Here is a 23,894-nt window from a genome sequence, read left to right as displayed (position 1 = left end):
GTCACAAAAGGCTGGACTATGGATTGTAGACATACATACAACACATTTTATTAAAGAAGTGAGAATATTACACGTTTTCTAAATTCTTTCCGTTTACTCTCCGAGACAACACAAATGATCTAGTGGTTACTGGCATGGAATTATGCTCCTAAGGCTTCCAAATTTCAGAACTTCAAGCACGAGTCATGGAGTTACCTTAACTGTTTTAAAATACGTTTTTGATCTATTTTAGTCACCAAATTGAATACAGCAAGTCAGCTATCTAAAAGCCAGTACTCTAAATACTGTATTAAGAATCACAGAATGTGTTAGTTATAAATACATGTCTACCAAAGGTGGGTTTGGAAACATGAATACATAATTACATATTCAAAATGTGTTAAATGAATTCTTAATATAGTCATTTCACTAACATTTCAGGAGCTATTGTTCCTGCTATGAACCTCCACACAAAGTTGTGTTTATGTTTTTCCTCTTGTTCAAATCAAAATATTTTACCAAGTTTTAGACACTATAAATTAAATTTTAGTTTCTCATAGAAACAAAGAATAAGGACAAAGTTTGCATTGATTAGCTGCTATAATGCGTTCATTTCATAAGTAAATTTAAATCTTAAAATTACTTGCTATTAAAAAAAAAAAAAGTCCTTGATGTGGCAGTTGAATCTTGTTAACCACACAGCAATGCTGCCGTTTTACTCAAAGGGAGCCTGTTCTGTGTCCACAAGTGAGCAGCCACTAAAAAAATATTTTGAGATGGAAAAATAGCAACTGAATTTTAATGTTTCACAATGTTTCCAAATGCTGGGGAGGCAGGTCTTCTGTGAAACCACTCAATGTCACAGCCAAGTTTAATGTCCTTCATTTTGTAGCTACGAGTGCACCATCAACTGTCTGTAGGATTAAAAATTGGATTTACTAGTAATTGGGTCAAAACAGGGTTACTTATGGACACAGCTGGTTACCGACAAAGGTAATTAGCCCTTTGCCCCTCATTTTACAGGTCCCCGTCTCTAATTACACCTAAATTCAGTCAGCAGGAATTTAGGAATACATAGTCACAAAGGTACAAACCACTGTGCCCTTCATTGATGCCTTTCAAAGGAAAGAAAAAGGCCTCATGGTAATCTATAACTTCTGGCTTATTGATCTTTAGGACTATGACATTAACAATAATATAACACTATAAGATATCTTTGTTGTTGTGAATGCCTCCTTTGATATCCCACTCTGAAGATAATATCCTTGAGTCTTTGGTGAAAACTTTAGCAAAGTAAGCAGCCCAACTGAGCCAAGAAGCAATTAACTGCAATAGTCAACTCATAAGCTAACCCATATAACACATCAGGGTGAGTTATGAGTTAACGTTTGGGTTGACTATATCAGTTAATTCACCCCATGTTATTAAAGAAAGCATTTTTACTACAATAGGAGGTTTTGTTTTGTTTTGTTTGCAAAAGACAAGATGGATGTATGAAAGTTTTATTTCTCTACAGATGCAGAAATGATCGTGACGCCTCTCTCATGGGTTCAAAGAGTGAATTATACTGACACATTAGTATTCAAAGCCAATTCAATTAAACCAAGTAAGTAGAAAGTACCCAGGGATCTTCTAATTTCTAGTCTTGACCTTGCATGTCAGAATAAGGATACAATATCATGCTACCTTTTAAAAAGCCCATTTTCAAACTTGACACCTGAACTACGAAGCAATGACATTTTTGAATGTCAAGATACACTAAAGTGGATCTCTCAATACTATGGTGCCCACAAAAGCTTAACTTTTAACACTTCTAGCTGAGACAGTTACAAATTTTAAAATAATCAGGATGCAAAAAAAATGAACTAAGTTATTTTACATTAGAATTTTACAAACTAAAAAAAAAAAAAAAAACAAAACAAAAAAAGCCTCCAAATAATACTACTTAAAAGTTTCCACTCATTTATAAAACTCAACATTCAACAAAGTTTATGCCTCAGATAGGGTACTGTAGCAACAGCAGCAGAACCTTACTTCTATATTTTCCACAAAATGCATTGATTCTGGCTTTAAAATAATATGCTTATACAATAAAAAGGAGACCCATAATATTAAAATGTTAATATAAAAAGTCTATCCAAGTTTTACTGCCAGGAAATCTGTTCTTTTACAAAGGTAACAGCAACTTTACAAACAAGGAAAAACAAATCATCTTCATTCAGCTATTGCCATGGCCTTGTATAGACCATGCGTATGCTAACACACATATTTATCTACATTTACTATTCCTATAGACATCGACATTGCTATGACTAAGTTAAAAGTATGCGGACACTTTCTGTTTTAGAAAAACATCATTACATCAAAGGACTGATAAAGTTACTCATAACAAACAAAGTTTGGCCAGAGTTGGTGCCATTGCTTCTCAATAAAGTCCCCCACCCCAAAAGCATCCATAAGAAGACACCATAGAACTAAACTATTAACAAAGCAATCCATCATTCCAAACTCAGTGGACTATGCGTCCATATCCCCTTGATTCAATCATTGTGTATCCTTAAAATAATATAATATTTACTCACTTTCAATGAATCAAAGCAGGCGATTACTCGTCCATTTTCAACTTGGCAGCTTTTCGAAGGATGTGCAAATTTACATTCCGTGTCTGGCCGTGAGCAAGTCCCCCTTTGGAACTCTCTACATACTTCCAGTGTTAGCCATTTTGTGTCCCGAATTGGTGTGACACTAACAGCCATGTTTAGATTTTACAGGTAGTTAAATTTTGCAGTGAAACCAACAGACCCAGCCCCCCCCAAAAAAATAAAAATAAAAATAAACCCAGCAACAACCAAAAAAAAAAAAAAACACCAAAAAAAAAAAAACCTCAAAAAGCTGAACTGATAAGACTGTAAAAGGCTGATGAAAATGTCCCCTCCAAAATACTTTTTTCCCCACTCCCTGCTTTAAAAGTACATGGAAAACTGTGTTGTCAATATCAAGGAAAAGATCTCCCACTAGAAATTCACAGCATGAAACTGTTAATTCAAGAGGTTTTGGTTTACAGAGAAATACTAGAATCGTAAGTAGATGAACGTTTAAAAGTAGGGCCTCGGATCAGCCCTGTGCTCTCAGTAACCCCTTCCCAGTGCCAATTTGGAGCCCAAAATGCAAGCATGAAAACGTGGCAGACCCTTTGACACCGAATTTCCAAGCTGCTTTCAGCAAAGTTGTCTGAAAGGGAATCTCCTCACAGCTGAATTTGCAATGGAGTTTGGTGGTGCAATCGGTATTGATTAGTTTGGCATAGACAGATGCAGCAGTTTAGAGCAAATCGAGAAACTGATTTTTTTTTCCTCCTTGATTTCCTGGCAGAAGAGATCTGACTTTTTCAGCAAACTTTTCTTTTAAAACTAAAGCAGCCTAGGGCAATGCCAGATACTTAGAGCTTTTGTCTTGATTATAAGTAGAAATGGGGGTGTCTGGGCTAGAAGTGGAGGGTGGATGTGCTGTCGTCACAGTCTAGCTGGCAGCAAGCAAGGCAAAAGCAGAGACTGCTCTAGAAGCGGGTCCAAGCAGCAGAGACGTCAGGAAAGGCACTTCTTAGTACCAACCTGTAGAAAAAAGAGATAGGTTAAGATTTACTAAGTAGCACTTCACTGATGTCCTACAGTATCACAACCTTGCCATGTGCTACCAGACTAAGTAATATTCAAGTCAGCTTCTCTCTCTCTGTCTCTCTCTCTGTCTCTCTCTGTCTCTCTTTCTCTCTCTCTCTCTCTCTCTCTCTGTCTCTCTCTCTCTCTCTCTCACACACACACACACACACACACACACAATACTTACAGTGAGGCATATTGCAGCCAGCCATCGTAGATTTATTAAAAAAAGGGGCCGTTTCCCCTTGTGAAGCAATGCATGATAGAGAGATAACCAATCACAGATAGTGTTGCAGCAATATTCTGGGCAGAAAGCCAATAGTGTGGGTTGTCTTATGAAAGGTCGCGCCTGTCAGACGTTCATTACTATGCTATAAGCACAGAAAATGTCCATCAGATGTGACTTATTCCACTGCAAGAGGACGAGCATGTGGGTTTTGAATTTACCCAACATGCAGTTAGTGGACTAAACCATGTTAGTTTCCAAACAGCTTCCAAGACAAGTCCAAGCACTTGAAGATCATCGCCGGGGAATAAAAAGCAAGGTTTAAAAATTGCAGCTGACTTCCAAGCTGCTTTTCCCTCCGGCTCTGCGCAGGGACGGGCACTGAACAGCCTGCTCCTGCTGTCCTGACACGTGAATAAAAAAGGAAAGGGGTGTTTACAAATGGTACATTCTCCTGACCTATCCAATTCACTTCCTTCTAAAGCCCAAGTCCTGCCCCTCCACTGAAAGCAGCCCTCATACTGTAAAACTATTCCATTCAGCCGGCAGACACTTTGTCAATATATCACAGGCGGGCGAGATAGGAACAAAAGCATCCTTTATTTGAACATTTTTTAAGCAGAAGCTGAGGTCATGTGGGGGAAAAAAGGAGTGTAGTGTTGTCAGTGTGTCTGGCAAATGTGAAGTCAACCTCAGGGGGGAGAGTGATTCCATCGCAGAAACATTAAATATTAAGTGAGCAATTTGATTTGGGCAGCGTGATGTACTTCAGAGGTACGGAGGAAGCCAGAGGTTGGGGGCTGGGGGATCCCCTGTTGCCTAATGATCTATGAACTGGGAAGTACAAGACTGCTCGTTATAGCAGGGTATTTTTGCTTTTAACAACTTACTTTCTTTTTCAGTCAGGATGGAAAAACTTTCAGAAAATGCTTAGTAGTTACAGAAACAAAAGTACACGTTTCTTTTCCTTTTGAGTGTTACCAACAAAGAAAACAAAGCTTTAATAACTCCAAAAGTTTCACACTCCAAGGAGGCAATGGCACAATATAATAATAGTGTTTGATCACACTTGCTTCTTCAAAGGCCAAATACGGTCAATTGGAAACTGGAATATAGAATATGAATGTAGAAACGTAGAACATATATATAGACAGATAGATATCTAGCAGAAGTTTTAAAAATTTATTTTAGGATTAATGCAGCCACTCTTAATACTAATTAAAAAAAAAAAACAAACAGATACCAGGTAGGTGAAATACTGTAGTAAGACTACAACTTTTGAGAAAAGTTCTAAAGAACCAACTCATACCAATGCTCAAGAAGTACTTTTGCTTTCAAAAAACTTTCTGGTTCTAATTTCTGGTTGTACAAAAACAAAGTTGAGTCAGTCGTAAACTCAAAGATTCACCCACCCTTCTGGATTTTTGCTCCACATTGAGAATTTCTCAACTATTTTGTACCTTCAGCATGTACCCATCTGTGGTCAACAACCTCTGTTGTCTTTCTTGCTAAAATTTTCAAGCACTTCACCTGCAACCATACACCTCCTTTGGAAGCCAGCTAAGAGATTGCTTCCTCCAAGAAACTTCCAAAATGTCGCTTTATCCATCCCTGCCCACTCATCATTAACACGTCTTTTCTGAATTACTTTGGCATCCCTATACAGTGTGTTGTTTGCTTATATGTATGACCCACGAAACTGTATGTTTCCCCAAACAGAAATAAACCCACTCATCTCATAACCCCAATGCCCAGCACAGGGATGGAAAATGTATGGAGCTCCATAACTTGGGTAATTAAAGGACTGATTACTGTATCTGTACTGGAATGACCTCTAGGGCACAAAAATACGCAAACACATGCATGAACAACCATATGAACCACACATGAACACAAACACACACCTGAAAACACACACACACACCCATCAGTGTCTCTATCAATTACTATATCCCAGGGTCACTTAGACCCTCCTGCTGTCTAGGAATCCTCCCCCAGCCCTGGACAGCTCCCTCTGACATTCCACAGGACAGCTTTTTGAAAACTTCAACACTTTCAAGCCCCTTCTCTTCCATATTCTGCTAACAGCAGACAATGATCTTCTGTGAAACAAATATTTCATAGTCAAAACAGGAGCCCTTAGGCATGAACTCCCTGTCACCTTCCTGCCACCCATTTTTACACTATCTTTCTGCATCTTTCTTTTGGTCTCCCAGTTGTCCCTCCCCTTGCACACGGTCAGGCTTCCACCTTCACTTGTTCCTTCTCAAAACATCTTTCTCTTCACATTCCTTCTTCTACCTTCGAATGACCTGCCTTACCTCAACTCTTTCTCTCGGTCCTCAACATGCTGAAGTAGCTCCAAAATAGAAGAGGCGGCAGGGAAGGAGAAAGGGACCCCGCCTAGCTATGCATCCTCCCCTCCCTAATACTCTTAATCAGCTGTTCCCAGACCAAGGGCTAAAGAGCCATCTACACATGCCGTTCTTCTGCTTCTTCCGTTTTGAATCTGTATCACTGTGACCTCCACACTCATTACTTTACTGTTAAGCAGTGGCCGACAAAACTCCAACTGAAGCCCAATCCAAAGACTATGCTAGTCTTTATCTTTACTTGACCTCCACCAGCTCCCTGTTAAAGGTTTCCTCTCGTCTTGAACTGACACATTCTGTCCTTTTGGTTTCTCTCACTGCTGCCCCTCTAGTATCTTCCCACATAGAAAGGAGCTGCCAGGAGCTGGGGAAGGTTCTTGGCACATGCCATGCTGTTGTAGGCTCCTGGGACTTGTTACGTGCTAGCCCTTTGTTTGGTTTGACACGTACGTCCTCACCCCTTCAACCTGGTAAATCTCTTCTCCTTGTTTAAGCTGCTATTCAAATATCACCTTCTCTCTAAGGCTGGGCCAACTATGCCAAACATTGTTCCATCTCAGGATATTCTCAGTACTTTTTATCTCCTGGTGCTTTTACCCCCAAAGTTATAAATTCCCTGACAACAGGATCTATTGCCATTTTTTTATCCCAGTTCCTGGAATATAATAGTTGTGTTTAAAATATTTGATAAATGAATATTTTATTCAAATTGACAGAATAGACATGTATATAAAGGACATGTCCCTAACAGCAAGGAAATATTTCGTCATAATCTATGGGGACCAAACAACATGAGAAAGGATAATGGTACCCTCAGAAATACCTTTGCTGGTTGGTGGTTATGTCTACAGACAACCACAGAATCAATTTCTAAAGTTGATTATTTTTCCTTTTTGATATGTTACAGGCTTAATCTCACTCAAGCATAAAATATCCTTTAATTAAAATGTTTGCAAATGGATATTCTGGATATTTTTATTTTCTGTAGCAGAGATACTCTAGTCATTTCAAAAAGGGTTATCGACAGAATTACAGATATATATGTATTGGTAAGCTGAAAATACCACTTACTTGTAAAACATATAGGCAAATGTGATAATCAAAGTGTTTATAGTTATCTAGGCACAGAGCCCGAGCCATCAAAATGGACACCAACCTTTATGCATTATTAGTGTAGCTGCACCTGCCAATGTGGGTTCCAGTCCTTGATACAGACCACCAGGGGGTAATGACCTGAGATTATACCTCAATTGCTGATATCAGATTATGGTCTCGTACTCTTTCTCTTTATTCAAACAGAAGGGTTTCAGGGATCACTGGAAATCTTCATAATTGAAGGTTTTGGTAAATTAAGAGGGTATAGGATTTGGATCAATACTAAATTTCCAAAACACTGTTTCAACTAATAATGGATTTTTATTCTATGGAGAGAGACAATGTTTAAAAGTATGTGGGTAATGTCCAGATTGTGAGAATTATTACAAACATGTTTGCTCTAAAAATGTGTTGTTTGTAAATAATTACTGAAGAAAATATTTCTCCGGTAAAGATATTTACTAACAGAGAAATTGCTTCTGAGGTAAATTTCTGACCTATATTTCGACATATTATACTAAACTTCCCTGAACAACAACAAAAAAAAGATTGGAGAATAGTTTTACTGTAAGAATCAAACTTTTTTAAAACCTACGTAATAAGCCCTCTTTTACCAAATGATCAAATTCCTAACACTAGAGAGCTCCTCATTATGCAACACGTCCTACAAATAAGTATATTTTGCCATAAGAACCAAGAACAGTGCACTCTCCTTGAGTGATTATCAGAAATCACGTATACTTTCTACTTTAAGTTATGAAGGGGGAAATAGAATAGAAAGGGAAAGAAGAAAATATAAAGATAGAGGAAAGGAAGCTAAGAAAAGGACCAAGGATAAAGTAAAAAAGTGTGGGAAATTAGCAATAATGAATTTCACAGCAACTGATGCATATTAGCATGAAAACTGACAGCGGATGGCTTCATATAAATATCTATTTAAGGGTTGCATACATACTGCAATAGAGGATAAGCAGACACTTACAAGGCAGGAGTACGAAATTCTGTTTTGGAGAACTGGATGGCCTCTGTGAGCATGGTTAAATTTCTTAGTCATATACGTGTAACAATCATTTCAGTTCTTCTGAACCAAATATAGGCACTTTGGTCCTACTGCATCCCAGAGTAGTTAGCTGGGCATTTGGGGGACTTTTTTCATAAGCTTTTGATTTTGAAACAGCTTACATATTGAGGAAGTTAAAAGAGTAATTACTTGAGGGTTTGTTTGTTTGTTTTTTAATTTACTAAGACAGCTTTAATCTAACTGGAAAAGATAGCCAACTTCATCATCTAATGTTCGAAGGTGACAAGAAGTGGCCCCTTGCCCCAAACCATAACTCCCCACCCCCCCACCCCCCCCAGGATCACTGATGTCAACAAGTCCATAATTAGCAATGCATTACTTCAGGGAATTAACTCCTGGTACAATTTTGCCCAGGGCTTGCCCCAAATATTAACAGAGATTTCAGTATACAAACCAACTAATCATTTCAGGAAGCTGTACAGCCATTTCTCTACTCATTAAGGTACTAAATAGAGTAACAAGGCCATTAAGTTATTACATAGGGAAAACTATGGTCTGAATGGGTTAATGCAGTCTTCAGCAGTATTCAACTCCATATAACAAAAAGCTGAGATCAGTGTTTCTCAGCAAGGGGTAAGCACAGTACTGGTAGCACCCATGGCAATTTTAAGCGATGCAGAAACAACATAATTTTAATAGATGCATCAGAATGCAAAAACTAGTTCATGAGCCTGTGATTACATGCATATCATAACTTAGAAAGAAGCTAACATTTAATATAGTAATTTACGAGACTATTATAAAAAAAGCTTAAGTAAATATATTGACAACATCATGAAAGAGATACGCAAATAACTGAAGTTTTAGAAACACTGCCGAGAAAAAAGGTAACTTTCAACCACACATCCTCTGGAATGGCATGCCTACTGTCAAGATGGTCTGCCGGTCTGACATTGCACGGACTTAGGGTCACAAAGAAAGGGAAGTTTACTAACTCAAATAAGTCATCTACTGTCTGTCAAAGCATTCCTTTAAAATTCTAGTGGGCTCGGGTACCTGGGTGGCTCAGGCAGCTGAGCGTGGAACTTTTGACTTCACTCAGGTCATGATCCCAGGGCCATGGGATCAAGCCCAGTGTCAAGCTCTATGCTGGGCGTAGTGCCTGCCTAAGATTCTTTCCCTGTCTTCCCTCTGCCCCCTCCCTGCTAGTGCACAGGTGCACCTTCCCTCTCTCTCCCTCCCTCCCTCTCTCTCTCTCTCTCTCTCTCTCTCTCTCTCTCTCTCTCTCTCTTCCCCTCTCAAAAATAAATAAACAAATAAAATTCCGATAGGCTCAATTCCCTAATCATCAAGTGGTCCCTTACCAGAAGGATAATGAAGGAGTGCTGGTTAGGAAACACACTATTGCCAAAGATTAGAATTTCAAAAGCAACTCGCTAAACTGCCTCAAATTAGGAAATGATTATTGTCCCTTCTGCATTTTATATATAAGACCACCAAATAAAACAGGAAGCCTCTGTGCAATTAAAAAGCAAACTTTGACTAGATTCCCGTTTCAGGCAACATTTTTAAAAAAATGAAAAGGCTTAAGATCATCAGAAGATAAATATTACAACAGTGGGCTGTACTTTGTGTACATGGTCACTAGCTTCGTACCTAATTAGATCCTCATCCAGTCCTTACTACAAAGTTATCTTCCTGGAAGCTTTTGCAGCCACTATCAATTTAAGTCACTATCAAAACTTCCCTGCTTCTCAACACAAGTCCAGACTTGCCAGATCTTTGCCTTGCTTTATTTTTCTTCATAGCACTTGTCAGTATTTGGTGTAATATTACGTGCCTATCTTTCTATTTGCTTATCTTCTACCTTTGCATTAAAAGCTAAGCTCCACGAGAGCAGGCAGTTGTCAAGCCAGTCCTCCCCTAAATAGCCGGCACCAAAACAGTGCCTGGCTCAGAAGCCAGCAACCTACCGGGACACTAGTTTACAACTATGATCTACAAAGTTACAATGCCCATTTGATACATTGGCAATGTCACCTTTATAACTGAATGAAACCAGCTTCAAACTCCACTCACTGGAAAGAAAACATCAGGCAGTGAAGTTAACACAAAACTGTATTCATATACCTCCTCAATTATGAACTTGATGGAAGATTTTCTCACCCACAGAATAATCTGAAACAGTTACATGTGGCTTTGCAAATTTAAAACACCTAAATAATTTATCTGTGAATTTCTGACAGAATCAGTTTTTAGTTCTGGCAAAAGAAGAGAAAATCTGCATTTTGTTCCTGATGATATTCAAACAGGCAGTCTTTTAACATTTCCCTCTATTCTACAAGAAAGTGTAATGACATAACACTACAAATGCCTCTCTACGGTTCTTCAGGAAAAAAACACTAAGCCTATTTAGTGTTTTGCTTACTCTACATATCACACAAAGAAGTCATCTTGTTAGCCTTAGGTAGTCATTTCTGATCTGTCCCTATCATTTAATATCTCAAAATAATAAACAGGAAATCGGAACACAAACTACAAGAAAATTAATAATGCTGGTATGTGCTCAGGAGCTAAACAGTAGAAAAAACAAATCTTACCATCCTGGCAACTTTTCAGGAAGAATGGTACATTGACTCAACTGGAATCTATCAATGTGAAATTAACCTGACAAAACTGGGAATGCCAAAAACTGATATTGTTATTCCCCCTGCAATGCCGTAATTACAAACTTTAATTCTAAAGTTTATTCAGATGAGTTATATTTATCTGACATAGTAACTGCGGGCCAAAATCTTAGTTTTAAATTTTTAACATCTTCTGAGTAACATCACCTAGCTTTTTAAAAGACTGGTGGTACCTCTGCCTAAGACATTTTTAAATGTGACCTTCACTGCATGAGAAATGGTAGCCAATTCATCTATAGGGTCCCCTAACAGTGTTACGCACAACTCAAAACTAACTATGAAGGTGATTAAGGAGAAAGCTGAGGAAATACCTCCCATGGCGCCCTGTACATCAGTGACAATTGCTGCGTGTGCACCTCCTCGTCCTACTGTCCCAACCTTCCTTGCAGGGCAAAACTCATTCTTACAACTGGTGGTCATTAAGGTCTTCTCTATAATTAACCTGAACCCTGTTTTCCATTTGAGCAAGCTCAATTATTTGAGCTAAATTATAAAATCAACATGAGAAGAAACAATAAATTGCATACACACACACGCGCACACACACGTACATACATATATATATGTATATATGTGTGTGTGTGTGTATATATATATATGTATATATATATATAGAGAGAGAGAGTGTTGGTTAGGATAGACACTATTGCTCAAGATTAGGATTCCAAAAGCAATTCGCTACACTACACCCTAATTAGGAAAAAAAAAGATTGCATACACACACACACACACACACACACACACACAGAGGGAGAGAGGGGGAGAGAGAGAGAATATATATACATAGAGAGAGAGACAGTATATATATATGTATATATATATGTGTATATATACATATATATATATATATATGGAGAGACAGAGATAAAGAGAGAACCAGAAATAAACTATACCTATTAGAACCCTTAATCATAGTTGTCACACTTTGCAGAATTTTTAAAATCTTAATGTGGCAATAGCTCTCAATACTACCAAGTATATCTGAGCACAAAAGCTTCACCTTAGCAGATAAATCTTGAATTTCCAGGTAAGTCTGATTTAAAACCTAACATAGTGGCCTCAATCCGGGAAATTTCACTGACTTATTTCTACTGAAGACTACCCAAAATACGTTGCTTAATTATTAATCATTCTGAGAAAATTAAATAAAATGTATGTTTATAGAGACATCCAAAATAATTATTCTTCAGACTATAATGAATGAAACCAATTATAAATATAGTCTGGTATTACATGAGTGTATCCAATTAAATGAATTACTGGACTTCTCATGACACAATACATAAATATCTCCTTTCTATTTCATCAGCAAAACTCCCTATCATTTTATGAATGTATCTCTTATTGCAAAGTTTGCAAATACTCAAGCCATAAAGGTTCAATATTATCATCCTATGGATATTTCTATTGATTTCTATTGACCTTAAGAATTGCCTTGTATAGGGGCGCCTGGGTGGCGCAGTCGGTTAAGCGTCCGACTTCAGCCAGGTCACGACTTGTGGTCTGTGAGTTCGAGCCCCGCGTCAGGCTCTGGGCTGATGGCTCGGAGCCTGGAGCCTGTTTCCGATTCTGTGTTTCCCTCTCTCTCTGCCCCTCCCCCGTTCATGCTCTGTCTCTCTCTGTCTCAAAAATAAATAAACGTTTAAAAAAAATTGCCTTGTATACAAATAATCTCAAGTTTACTCTTAATAATATACCAATGTTAAATGGATTTTTTCTGAGTAACAATAAAATATTAGAATCTGTTTAACTTGAGCTTTTTAAAAAAAATCACAAATTCACACACACTAACATACAGATAAGAATTGTATTTGCCTTAATTAATAGGGAGTCAAGATCCAGTTGTTTTTCCCTGATTTAAAGGAGGAAGACATGTGACAAAACAAGTTTATGCACTGACAACTCATATTTTCACTGCAATGTAGCTTAAGTATCATTTGAGAAAGGTTCCATATAACTTACAACCTTGACTAGGTCTGAGATAAGCATAACCACAAATTATGCTCATATTACTGTGATGGCTATGTAATAATCCAGATCTTCATACTGTATTTTGTAGAAGCCTAGAATTCCAAAGGCAGCTCCATAGTTCTTTAAAAGAGACGGGTAACAGGCAGGCATATTTTGTTCATGCCTATCTCAACATTTTTCATAAGGCTTCATTTACAAAATTTTTTTATTTCAATGTAGGTGACACACAACATTACATGAGTTTCAAATGTACAACATAGTGATTCGACAAGTTTATACATTATACTATGTTCACCAAAGCATAGCTACCATCTGTCACCATACAATGCTATCATATCACTGACTGTATTCCCTATACTTTTATTCCCATGAATTACTCATTCCTTAACTGGCAGCCTGTATCTCCCACTCCCATTTACCCATTTGGCCCATCTTCCTACTCCCTCCTCTTGGGCAACCATCAGTTTGTTCTCTGTGTTTATAGGTCTGATACTACTTTTTGTTTGTTTATTCATTTGTTTTCTTAGATTCCACATGTGAGTGAAATCATATGGTATTTGTCTTTCTCAGTCTGACTTACTTCACATAGGATAGTAACATCCCTCTAAGGTCCATCCATGTTGCTGCAAATGGCAAAGCCTCATCCTTTTTATGGCCTTGTAATATTCCAGTGTGTGTGTGTGTGTGTGTGTGTGTGTGTGTGTGTACGCACCCATGTGCGCAAACATATATATGTGTATAAATACACCAACTTTTGTAAAAAAGAGAAACACACTGAGAACATAGAAATCTGAAAACATAAGGTTAGCTGGATAAGAAGGTAATTTGTTTCCATGATATCTGCTTTTACATCTATATATACATTGCTTACCTCTGTGTCACTCAATGTCCTTGAATTTGTAACATATTTAAGAACTTAAATCTCATTACATATGCATCAAATGATAACGCAGACCTAAAATCTCTTGAGTCACTCACTCACAGGAACTTTTGCAGACATACATGAAAATGTCATGTCCTCGTGGAATTGACATTCAGAAAGAGATGTCCAATAAAGTAAAAACATATCGTGTGCTGTGATTAGGACTATGAAAATCAAGGATTGTCATTTTAGAACTGTAAAGACTGAGGAGCAAATTAAAATTTGAACCAGATACTGTTTAAATTTTGAGCCTCTTTTCTCCCTCAATACCTAGACTTCCATACCATACCTCTAGTGACTACAATAATCTAAATTATTTCAAAGTCATATAACAATTTGCACTCATAACCATGATTCTGCTTTTTTTGACATACTGAGACGTATGGTATAAATTATAAGGCTATTCTCCATATAGAGATAGATGTTACTAAATAATGGAAGAGATAGTAAAATACAAATTAAAATGGTGTACAAAAATCTCTAGCAAGTAATTTACATGAATTATATACATCAAGTCTGTCTTCCCTCCCTCCCTTCCTTCCTTCCACTATTTTAGACATTGCTAAATGAATGCATTTTCAATTGTAATAAATTTAAACCATACAGAAGGGTTTTATTGAAAGTCCAACTGAATTCCCCCCCACCTTGCTCCGTTGCCAAATCAGACCCCTATTATCCCAAAGCTAACCACTATTATTGGTATGGTATACCTAGTCCTTCATGCATCCACATACAGACATACACATCTACACACACACACACACACACACACACACACTCATACAGTTTATCATTTTTACAGAAGTAACACATACTAAGCATATTGTTCTGAGCCTTGCTTTCCATGATATATGATAATGACTTTTCTTTGTCAACACACACGTCGATGTAAATACTTTTTAACAACTATGTACTGCTCCACTCTATGTCCATTCTTTAATAGCAGCCACCTAAGTTAATGCTCATTTTTCACAAGCAATGCTGCAATGTATGTATAAAGCTATTCTTAGGTTTTGAGTGGCTTTAATAACATACTTAGAACATAATGTATATGCATATATTAACTCTGAAAAACAAATTCCGTCCAAGAAAACGTTTCCCAGTATGTACTTATACCAACAACGAAGACTGCTTTTCTATATTGCTTACTCCCTAAATCTAGTCCTTAAAAAGATACAATCCCTAAATCCAGATTGTAAATTTCTATAGTGGGAATAGGGCAAAGGTATGACTGGTCTTTTCTCCTACAAATAGAACTTAAAGCCTTGTCTTTTTATTTTGCAAAATATTTCCAACTGTTAGCCCTTCGATGGCAGCTAATCAATGAGACATTTGTAAAATCAGTTTTTCAACTCCCATTATTTCAAAATAAACCATTTCACTGCTAAAACAATTATAATGTTTATATTTTGCAATTATTTGCTAAAGAACAAGGACTGGGAGTCTGAATGAATGTTTGGGTTGACAGGAGTATCGAAACGGACAATATATAGTTTACCACTCTTTTCTTATTAATAGAAACAAACGTGTAGTTAGAAGAGTCTGCAAGGCATGTTATATTTGGACAATCATTGACAGCACAATGTCATGTGATTAAGGGAATGTTTTTTGTTTTTTTTACACATTATTTCTACAAATGTCAGAAATATCCTGCTCCCCCCTCTCCTTTTTTAGACACGAACTGACTAAAGGAAATGGTTTCTGACAACTTCTATAAATAAGGCAAGGCATTATCAAACTAGCTAAGGCACAATAGAACTCTGGTGAACTCATGTAGGCCTAAACACAGTTTCCCATGTGGTCATTTCCCCAGAGGTTGGCACGCCTCATGTAGTAATTTCTGACCCTGGATCAGACTGTTCTCCCGAAGTGCCACGACCATGCAATTAAAACGAACAAGGTAAGTATATACTCCTGCATGATTTTGCCAATGGACAAAGGTCCTGTTAGATAATCAAACATTCTCCCCTCACTTTGCCTTCCTCAAACTCTTGCCCAGTTGTTAAATAACAGCTTCCACGATAAAGAAGATGTAAGATGGCTCGCTGGCAAAATGTAGGCATTTCCAGTGCTTTTATTCTTTTGACAATGTGATTTTACCACGTTGTCAGAGTGTACATAATTGTCACGCTTCTCATATGAGATCAAAGATTTTATTGTTAGGATTTTGTACTTTCGAAAAGAGCATATGTACTGAACACACTATCAACAAGCTAATGTGGCAGCTGAGGTTTGGTTCCTTCGCTAAATAGAAAAAGGACACCCGTTTCTTAGGTACTTTAATTGCCCATAAGGTTCTGTACATCCCAAAAAAAGCTGTAACACATGAGGAAATCTGAAGAGCCGACTACACCCTTCTAATAAGACCGTGATTAAAGTTGCATGTGTTTCTGTCAGCAGCCTATGCACTTAAAAAGCAATGACCACCTTTCCATGGGAAAGCACAACGCACTGACGGCTGCTAATAAACTCAGAACTGCCAACATTTGTTACCAGCAACACCTTCTTTTCCTGGGATTCTGATGCTCCAGAAAGATTCACTATCTGAATCAGTCACCTGGGGGTAACTGCTATAAATATATATTCCTAGGACCTACCCTAGACGTACTAAGGAGAGAGACCAGGAAATCTACCTCTTACTTTACTTTATTTATTTAACTTAATTAATTAATGTATTTATTTTTGAGAGAGCGAGTGAGCAGAGGGGCAGAGGGAGAGAGAAAGAGAATCCCAAGCAGTCTTGTGCTGTCAGCGCACAGCCCAATATGGGACTCCATCTCATGACAGTGAGATCATGAACTGAGCTGAAATCATGAGTCAGACACTAAACTGACTGAACACCCAAGAACTCCAGTAATCTACATTCTAACTGAACTCCTTCAGGTTATTCTTAATGTCATTAAATTTTGGCAATTATAATCAACTGAAGCTAAAATATTACTTCCACCAAAGACTGTTTACTACCTTTGTACTAAATAATTTCCTTAAAGCTCAGAGTATCTGCCTGGAAAAAGATAGATTGAGATTTGATAACATGCTTTTTGAATATATTCTGTCAACTACTTCAGAAAGCTGACCTACCTGTGAAATGTTATACAAAAAAAAAAATCCTGTTGTATTCATTTTTTAAAATACTATTTTAAATCAGGCACCATACATGTTCCTCAACATCATTCTAAGATACTATTCACCATATCCTACCACTCGTCATGTCTCAAAGCACTTACGTTTTTTAATCCTGTTTCAATAGTTCACTCCGAGTACGCAAAGCTACTTGGCTTATAAAAAATTCTCCCCAGTATATCTGAAGGAATACATTGGATACATTTAAAGAGGAATCATGTAGCAATCTTAAAACTTCGTATGGTTCCATCACTTAGATGTCAAACCATTACATATAAACACACACATGCTAAATTCTTTAAAGATAGTAATATTTAGATTCCTTATTTTTTATTTATAATAAGAATAATTTAGAATAGTAAAATTTAAAAAGTAAAATTTTAAAAAGATTTTTAAAAATTAAGCACCTATTCTATCACTGCAGTATAAGATCAACTGTTAATAGTATACAGATAAATGTGAAATGAGGATTAATATATGAATAGGTTTCTCTGTGTGTGTGTGTGTGTGTGTGTGTGTGTGTGTGTGTGTGTATCCAAAGAGTATGGAAATTTTTTTATCCGGAAATCAGTCAAATCATTTTCTTTGTATGTAACGAAACACTAGGTCTTAATTTAAATTGAGGGAAAAACGTGGTACTAAAGTTAATAGGAGGAAAAAGAAATTCTTTAATCTTCTTGCAATAAGAACCACTTTACTTTGGATAAAACTACGAGCTGTGCTCCTTTGGTAAGTAATAACCCTTGAAGAGATGAACTTTTGAGAAGTTGGCTTATGCTACATTTCTTTTTGATTTACATATAAAATCTGCAAGGTATTCATCTGATTCTTTAAGCAAGTTTCTACTGGAAGAGCCATGTAGAAAAAGTTACTACCCCCACCGCAGAATTCGTAACATTCTATTATTGTACAAGAAAGCAAATATTTTATATATTGGTATACAATTTCTTTTTGTCTGGCTTTTGCCATTTGATCAACCCAACTCTAAGAAATGGTGATATTACCTTGCCCATTTGTGAACAAATAGATTGAAGCTTGTATGGTTAAGTGACTGACTCACCAAAGTCCCCTAAGCCAATTAAATGGAAGAATCGGGACCCCAAATCACGTCTTTTGATTCCAGATTTAAAACTGCATTCACAACACATGCTAGCAATTTAAAATCAAGCTTTGTGGAAATGATAATGACTGTGAATATAACAGGAACAGAGAGAGACTGGGACTGGAGAGGGATATGGCAGAGCAGACACGACTGCATCACCTGTGGTTTGTGCTAGTATTTAGGTGGAGAAAGCCTTGCATACAGATTTCGAAGGAGATAACATGATCCCTTACAGAGTGGAGACATGGATGCTATTGTCCTTGCATGTTCATGGGGTATGCACCAAACACTAATAATGCACACTTAGGGACGTGAAAATTATACACCACGTCTATCAGCTTCTTCTTAAGTCTGTTAATCAATTTTAACCTAGTAATTAATACATTACAGGGTTGTAAGTGCTCAGTAACTGATTTGAAGTTAATTGTTAAGGAAGAGGTCTTTGAGCATGATTTTATTCTTATTTGTCTGCCCTCTGAGCAAGATGAGCCTACATTTTCTTCAGAGCTTTCATTAGAAGAACTTAAAACGTATTAGCAGAAACCTTCCATATAAGTAAAATGAAATGCTGCTCTAAGTATAAAACTGAGTATGTGCTAAGCAAGTATGCATATAGTCAGGCTGATCTATATCAACTACTAAAACAGTGTTTGAAAACCAGTGAAGGGGATAGAGTAACTGTCTAAAACACTTCTAAGCCATGTAGAGTCAGATAGATTTTTTTGAAATCATAGAAAAGTACACTAGAGAAAAAGTGCTGAGGGTTTGAAACGGCATTAATGATGTTTCTTTCACATGTAACAAACCTGTTCTGTATTATATTAGTTACCTTACAGCACAGAGAAATGGTAATTATTAAGTTGCTTTCTAATCTGAAAGCACCAAGTCAAAGCAATTAAGAAGTTGCTTATTTATTTTTTTAAACATGTATTCATTTATTTATTTTTAGTTCTCTTTTTTTTCTTCTCTACTATCCTGGAAACAGAAATGTTTTCCCTAAAGAAATCCAAATACATCTGACACGTATAATAGTCTTATTAAATGAAAAAATATATTCATCAAAAATAAACAATACCTAGATAAAATTATATCTATGTATTGATTATATGAATAGTTTATTGACAACCTTTTATATGTAACCTAGACACAGAGGTAATACGTGGACCCAGCTATGAAGAATTTACTGCTTAATGGGGAACATGAAACAAACACACAAATAACTATACATTAAAAAAAAAAAAAGAAAGTGAGAAGTACACAGAAGAGATAACAATAAAGCCTGGTGAGTTAAAGGAGAGAGAGGTCAGGGGTGGTTTGGTGATAAGAGAAGACATCTGTGATGGAAAGACAGGAGGAGGAGTCTCATTGGGTTAGAGACAAAAAGGAAGGGCAATCCAGACTGCAGGAACAGACAGAGCAAAGACAGGGCCATGGGAAGGCTGGGGGACTGGGGGAATACTGGGGGAAGTGGTCTATATGCAGCGCCCATGTGCAACGGGCCTGGCAGGAAATAAAGCTGCATTTGGGGACTGGAACCAAATCAGTGAGGGCCTTGAAGGCCAGGCTGCAGAATTTGGCCTTCGCTTCTTAGTTAACTGGAATTCATCCATTCCAAGACTTCACCCAAGGACAGAGTCGGAATATTCAGCTAACTACTCTAAGGGCTAAGAATAAGGCTGCACACCGGGATACGAAGAGATCTTAACTAAATGAACTCGGGATTCTTCTACTTCCTAAAGCTTCTGCTTCGGTTGCCAGCAAGCTGAGAGATAAATTTAGTGCTCAATTTCATCTCAAGCACTTGGTTCATCTCTTTTCCTTCTAATTGATTTGTTATGTCTCTTTTTTACAGTCCTATTTTATGTGCACTTTACTGTTGTAAGCCGACTCACCTCCTTTTTTGATGGAGCATGCGTCACACATAAATAAAATTAAAGTAACGTTTGTCCTGCTACCAGGTAAGGTTGTAGATGTACTTTTAAGGTTAGAAGTTTCAGAAGAGAAAAGAGAAGTTAAAACTCACCATCAAGCATAGCTCACGCTTCTAAAAATATTTCAATGAAAGATGGCCACCTTGGATTAGGATACCCAATGTCTGCAGTTGACAACTGCTCTAAAATCTACAACTGTTGGGTTCAATAACCTATTTTTTTTTTTTTTTTTTTTGCCTGGCTGTCCAGTTTGACCTTCCCTGTGAATCAGTGTTCCCACCAGATGCCTCAATGACCTTCTGAAACTTACAAGGCTTCCAAGGCTACAGATATTTTCAGCTGTATCAGCCCTGGCTGTCACAGCATTCTGCATGATATTGAGTGGCAAAACTGGAGCCTCCTGTACGAGCCTGACCTTTTAAACTCACAATATTGTGCTGCCACTCAAAATTGAGTTTTCTCTTTCTGCATTACTTTGTGATACCATTTCCCTTGCGTAATTGTAAAATAGCATTCTAAGCATAAAACGGTACTTTTCTTTACATGAAAATACTTCACTTCTACACAGAAAACCTAACACGGGTAGAGGCTTTAAAATAAATATTTATTGGCATCTATAAATAATTTTTTTTAATTTCTAAAAAGATTATTTAAATTTTGTGGCAATAAGAACTATAATGTCATTATTTCTGCAATGGCCAATTTGAAATTTGAGAGATGTCTAAATTTTATAATTACACTTTCATAATTACATCTGCTTGTGTTAACCATTATGTATTCAATGCCTAGCACAGTGCCTAAAATATAAAGGAACCCAAATTAATATTTAAGTGAATGTTGCAGAATCTTTCACATTTAATTATTCTTCATTTATCATAGAACTATTGGGCTGAAATACAGGTGCTTAATTTTCTTGCCAAAAAAATTAGTACATCAGCATGGGATATTTCTCTTTAAAAATATGTCTGAGAATGCTTGGTACACAAAGGGAAAATATTTTTTGAATACATGAATGTCAGGTCACTTATAAACAGAAAACTGTTGCTGTGGGACTAGGTTAAAGTTTAACAGCAGTGGATGAAAAGAGCAGTGGAAATCAATTCATTAAGACACAAATTAAGGTTCTTAATAATAGTATCTATCAACTATTTAATCTCAAGCCTTCAAAACTACTGGAGTGATAATGTATTCAAAATGATACATGTATATTAGAGTATCTTTTATTTCCATTTCCTGCTATGTTTTCACAAGTCTTCCTTGTAGCCAGGGCAGAGAACCACAAAATGATATTAAATAAATATTTCAGAGCCAAATTCATAAACTAACATTGGTTGGTGAATGTATCCCTTAGCCTCATACATTTATTCTATTCCATTTTTAGCTATAACGTCTGTGCTACTTTGTAATCCTTTATGGAATATACATGTACATATGGATTAACACACATATATGCACACAAGACACACACATGCACACACTCTAATTACCCTGATAGGGATTTGAGGGAACGTGAGAAGATTTAATCAGAAGATTAATCAGTCTTCAAATGACTGTCAATTTTCAATAACATTTGTGATTATTTTAAGGTTGGCAACAGATTTCTGTATTTTAGTGATGAGAGAAATGAAGTGAATTCCCTAATGCTTTCAATAATGCAGCTGAATAAATTGGAAGAGTGTCTGCAATACTGTCTTTGGGCTCAAGACACTTCTTAAAACGGGCCACTTAAAGCCATCCAACTGAGCCACTGGCAGTGTGCTATGTCATTCAGAAGTGACATCAGAAACTTCACAGGTGCTAATGATTTTGAGTCTAAAAGTAGATTTCGCTGATCTTGGTGAGTGCTGGGGCAAAGGGTATTAGGTGTGAGTAGAACTAATACTATGCAAACCACACTTGATCTAGCTCTTTTTCCCAAGCCAGCAAAACTCCAAAAGTCCACTTCCCGGTCTCTGCTGTTTTGTCTGACCGTATTGCTTCAAAACCTGTCTTTCACATCTTCCCTTCTTCGTTAGGTCTTTCGAGAACAAACTTGGGTTAGGCCTCAAATCTCTACTGCTGTCAGTATTTGTGTGCTTCATTCACAGCATACTGAGGGAAACAAACAAGCAGACAAGAAGCCAAGCTGCTGGGTTAAGATCTCAGCACTCGCGGTACCTTCCTACGTGACCCCTGAGCAAATTACCTGACCTCAGCCTCACCAAGCCCCCATTTTCTCACCTGTGAACTAGAGAGAGGGAAGGCACCGCATAAATCCCACAGTGCCGGGAAAGAACCATACATGGTCACATATGTAAAAGAATTAGTGCCTACCAAGTAAGTGGCTATTTTTGTAATTACGACGATCGCTAATGGTCTGGCCCTGTTGTGATTTTGGTTGTTTTTCTTATTTCACTAAAAATGGACTTTTCTCTCCAGGCTATCAGCTTCAAAAAAGCAGAAACCATAGCCTTCATTTCTCTTGAAAATGTCAGTCAAAATCTCACGGTGGAGTTTTTTATGCAGAGGGCTTTAAATAAATGTTTATGATTAAAAATGAATAGTAGTAAGCCATGAAATAAAAATTCTGAGTCTTCTAACCCCGCCTGCAGATTAAATCCTGGAAACAAGGGATGAACACTTCACAGCTGAATGGGGTCGCACAAAATACGCACAGTTGCACTTTCACCATTTGAAAGTTTGGAAGCTAGCCTACAAAATACAGCTTTATTTCCTGCACACAAAGAAAAAGCTGGAGGAAAAAGAGCATCGTGTGCATATCCAAAACCCTTTGTCGTTAAAGTAAAATACAACACACCTCTCTCTTACAGATTTTTCCTTTCTGTTAACATAAAAGTCGCAGGCTCTGAAACTTGACTGTCAATACTGAGTGATTTAACCTCCTACTCAAGGAGTTAGCACTAAGAAGCTTCGGATGAACTATGTGTCCCCATCTTTCTCCCAAAGTGCCAACATCAGAAATCAAGCCATCGTTTCTGTCTCATCTAGGATGCCACTGCATTTGGGTCATGCTGATGTATCCAATCCTTACACAGAAAAACAAGCACTTTAAGCGTTGAATCACATAACTAAAAGGAATTGTGAGTCGATTTTGTCTTTCCTCCAACATACAGAGCACGTAAAGAGTTAACGTGTCTACTGGACGGTTTTAGGCAAATTCCACACTCTGCCCACAAGCAGCCTATTCTTGGCTCCCGTGCCCACTTTGTTTTGCCCGTACATTACTTGTGAATATTTCAATCACTACACTGGAAACTACTTTGAGAACAGAGCATGTCTTACCTCTGCCCGGGACAGGATAAAGGGGTACGACAAGCAGCACGTGGACACTGCTCAATGGGTATTTGCTACGTGAGAGGGTTTTCCTTTGAGGCCCAAAACAATGGCATGAGCCTTCCATTTTCCTTCCCTAGACATTATATAATTTCATTTGCTGTGTGTTCTAAACAGCTCTGTAAGAGAAGAATTTGTTAGCAAAGTGACATGTCTCCAACAGAACACGTCTTCAGTTAATAGTTTCTCTCTTGAAATCCTAAGCTGTGCCACACAGTGGCTGAGGGCACACAGACTGCTGTGTGAACATGATACAACACGAAAGCATGAAATAACCACATCAGGAAGATAAATGAATTTAGTGTGTGCTCTGGAGCTACCCCTATCATTTCTCAGTGAAAATTTTATGGCATCACATTATTGGTGTGAAAGTAAATTATCTCCTGAAACTTCACAAAGCTTCCTTGGAGAGCCTCCCGAAACACAATGTTGTAACAGGTCACACCACTGCAAGCCCTTTTCATATCTGCTGAAGA

The 23,894-nt window shown here is 37.4% G+C and overlaps 1 protein-coding gene across 15 annotated transcripts in view; it reads right to left on the bottom strand.

Annotated features, from left to right (window-relative positions):
- Nucleotides 1-23,894, bottom strand: part of MBNL1 (muscleblind like splicing regulator 1) — a 207,370-nt gene that overhangs the window by 148,406 nt on the left and 35,070 nt on the right. For 7 of the 15 annotated variants that reach the window (XM_047874831.1, XM_047874830.1, XM_047874836.1 and 4 more), the window contains exon 2: nt 2,562-3,590. The exons of 5 other annotated variants lie outside the window; for them this stretch is intronic. In XM_047874831.1, coding sequence (XP_047730787.1) covers nt 2,562-2,735 — 174 coding nt within the window. In that variant the 5' untranslated portion in view covers nt 2,736-3,590. Of the gene's footprint in view, nt 1-2,561; nt 3,591-3,822; nt 4,094-23,894 lie in introns of those variants that run through there. 3 more of the 15 variants (XM_047874832.1, XM_047874840.1, XM_047874844.1) reach the window with 3 other exon arrangements.

Source organism: Prionailurus viverrinus, chromosome C2 (assembly GCF_022837055.1).
Source record: "Prionailurus viverrinus isolate Anna chromosome C2, UM_Priviv_1.0, whole genome shotgun sequence".
Classification (NCBI taxonomy): domain Eukaryota; kingdom Metazoa; phylum Chordata; class Mammalia; order Carnivora; family Felidae; genus Prionailurus; species Prionailurus viverrinus.
This window is presented reverse-complemented; position numbering and strand designations above follow the sequence as displayed.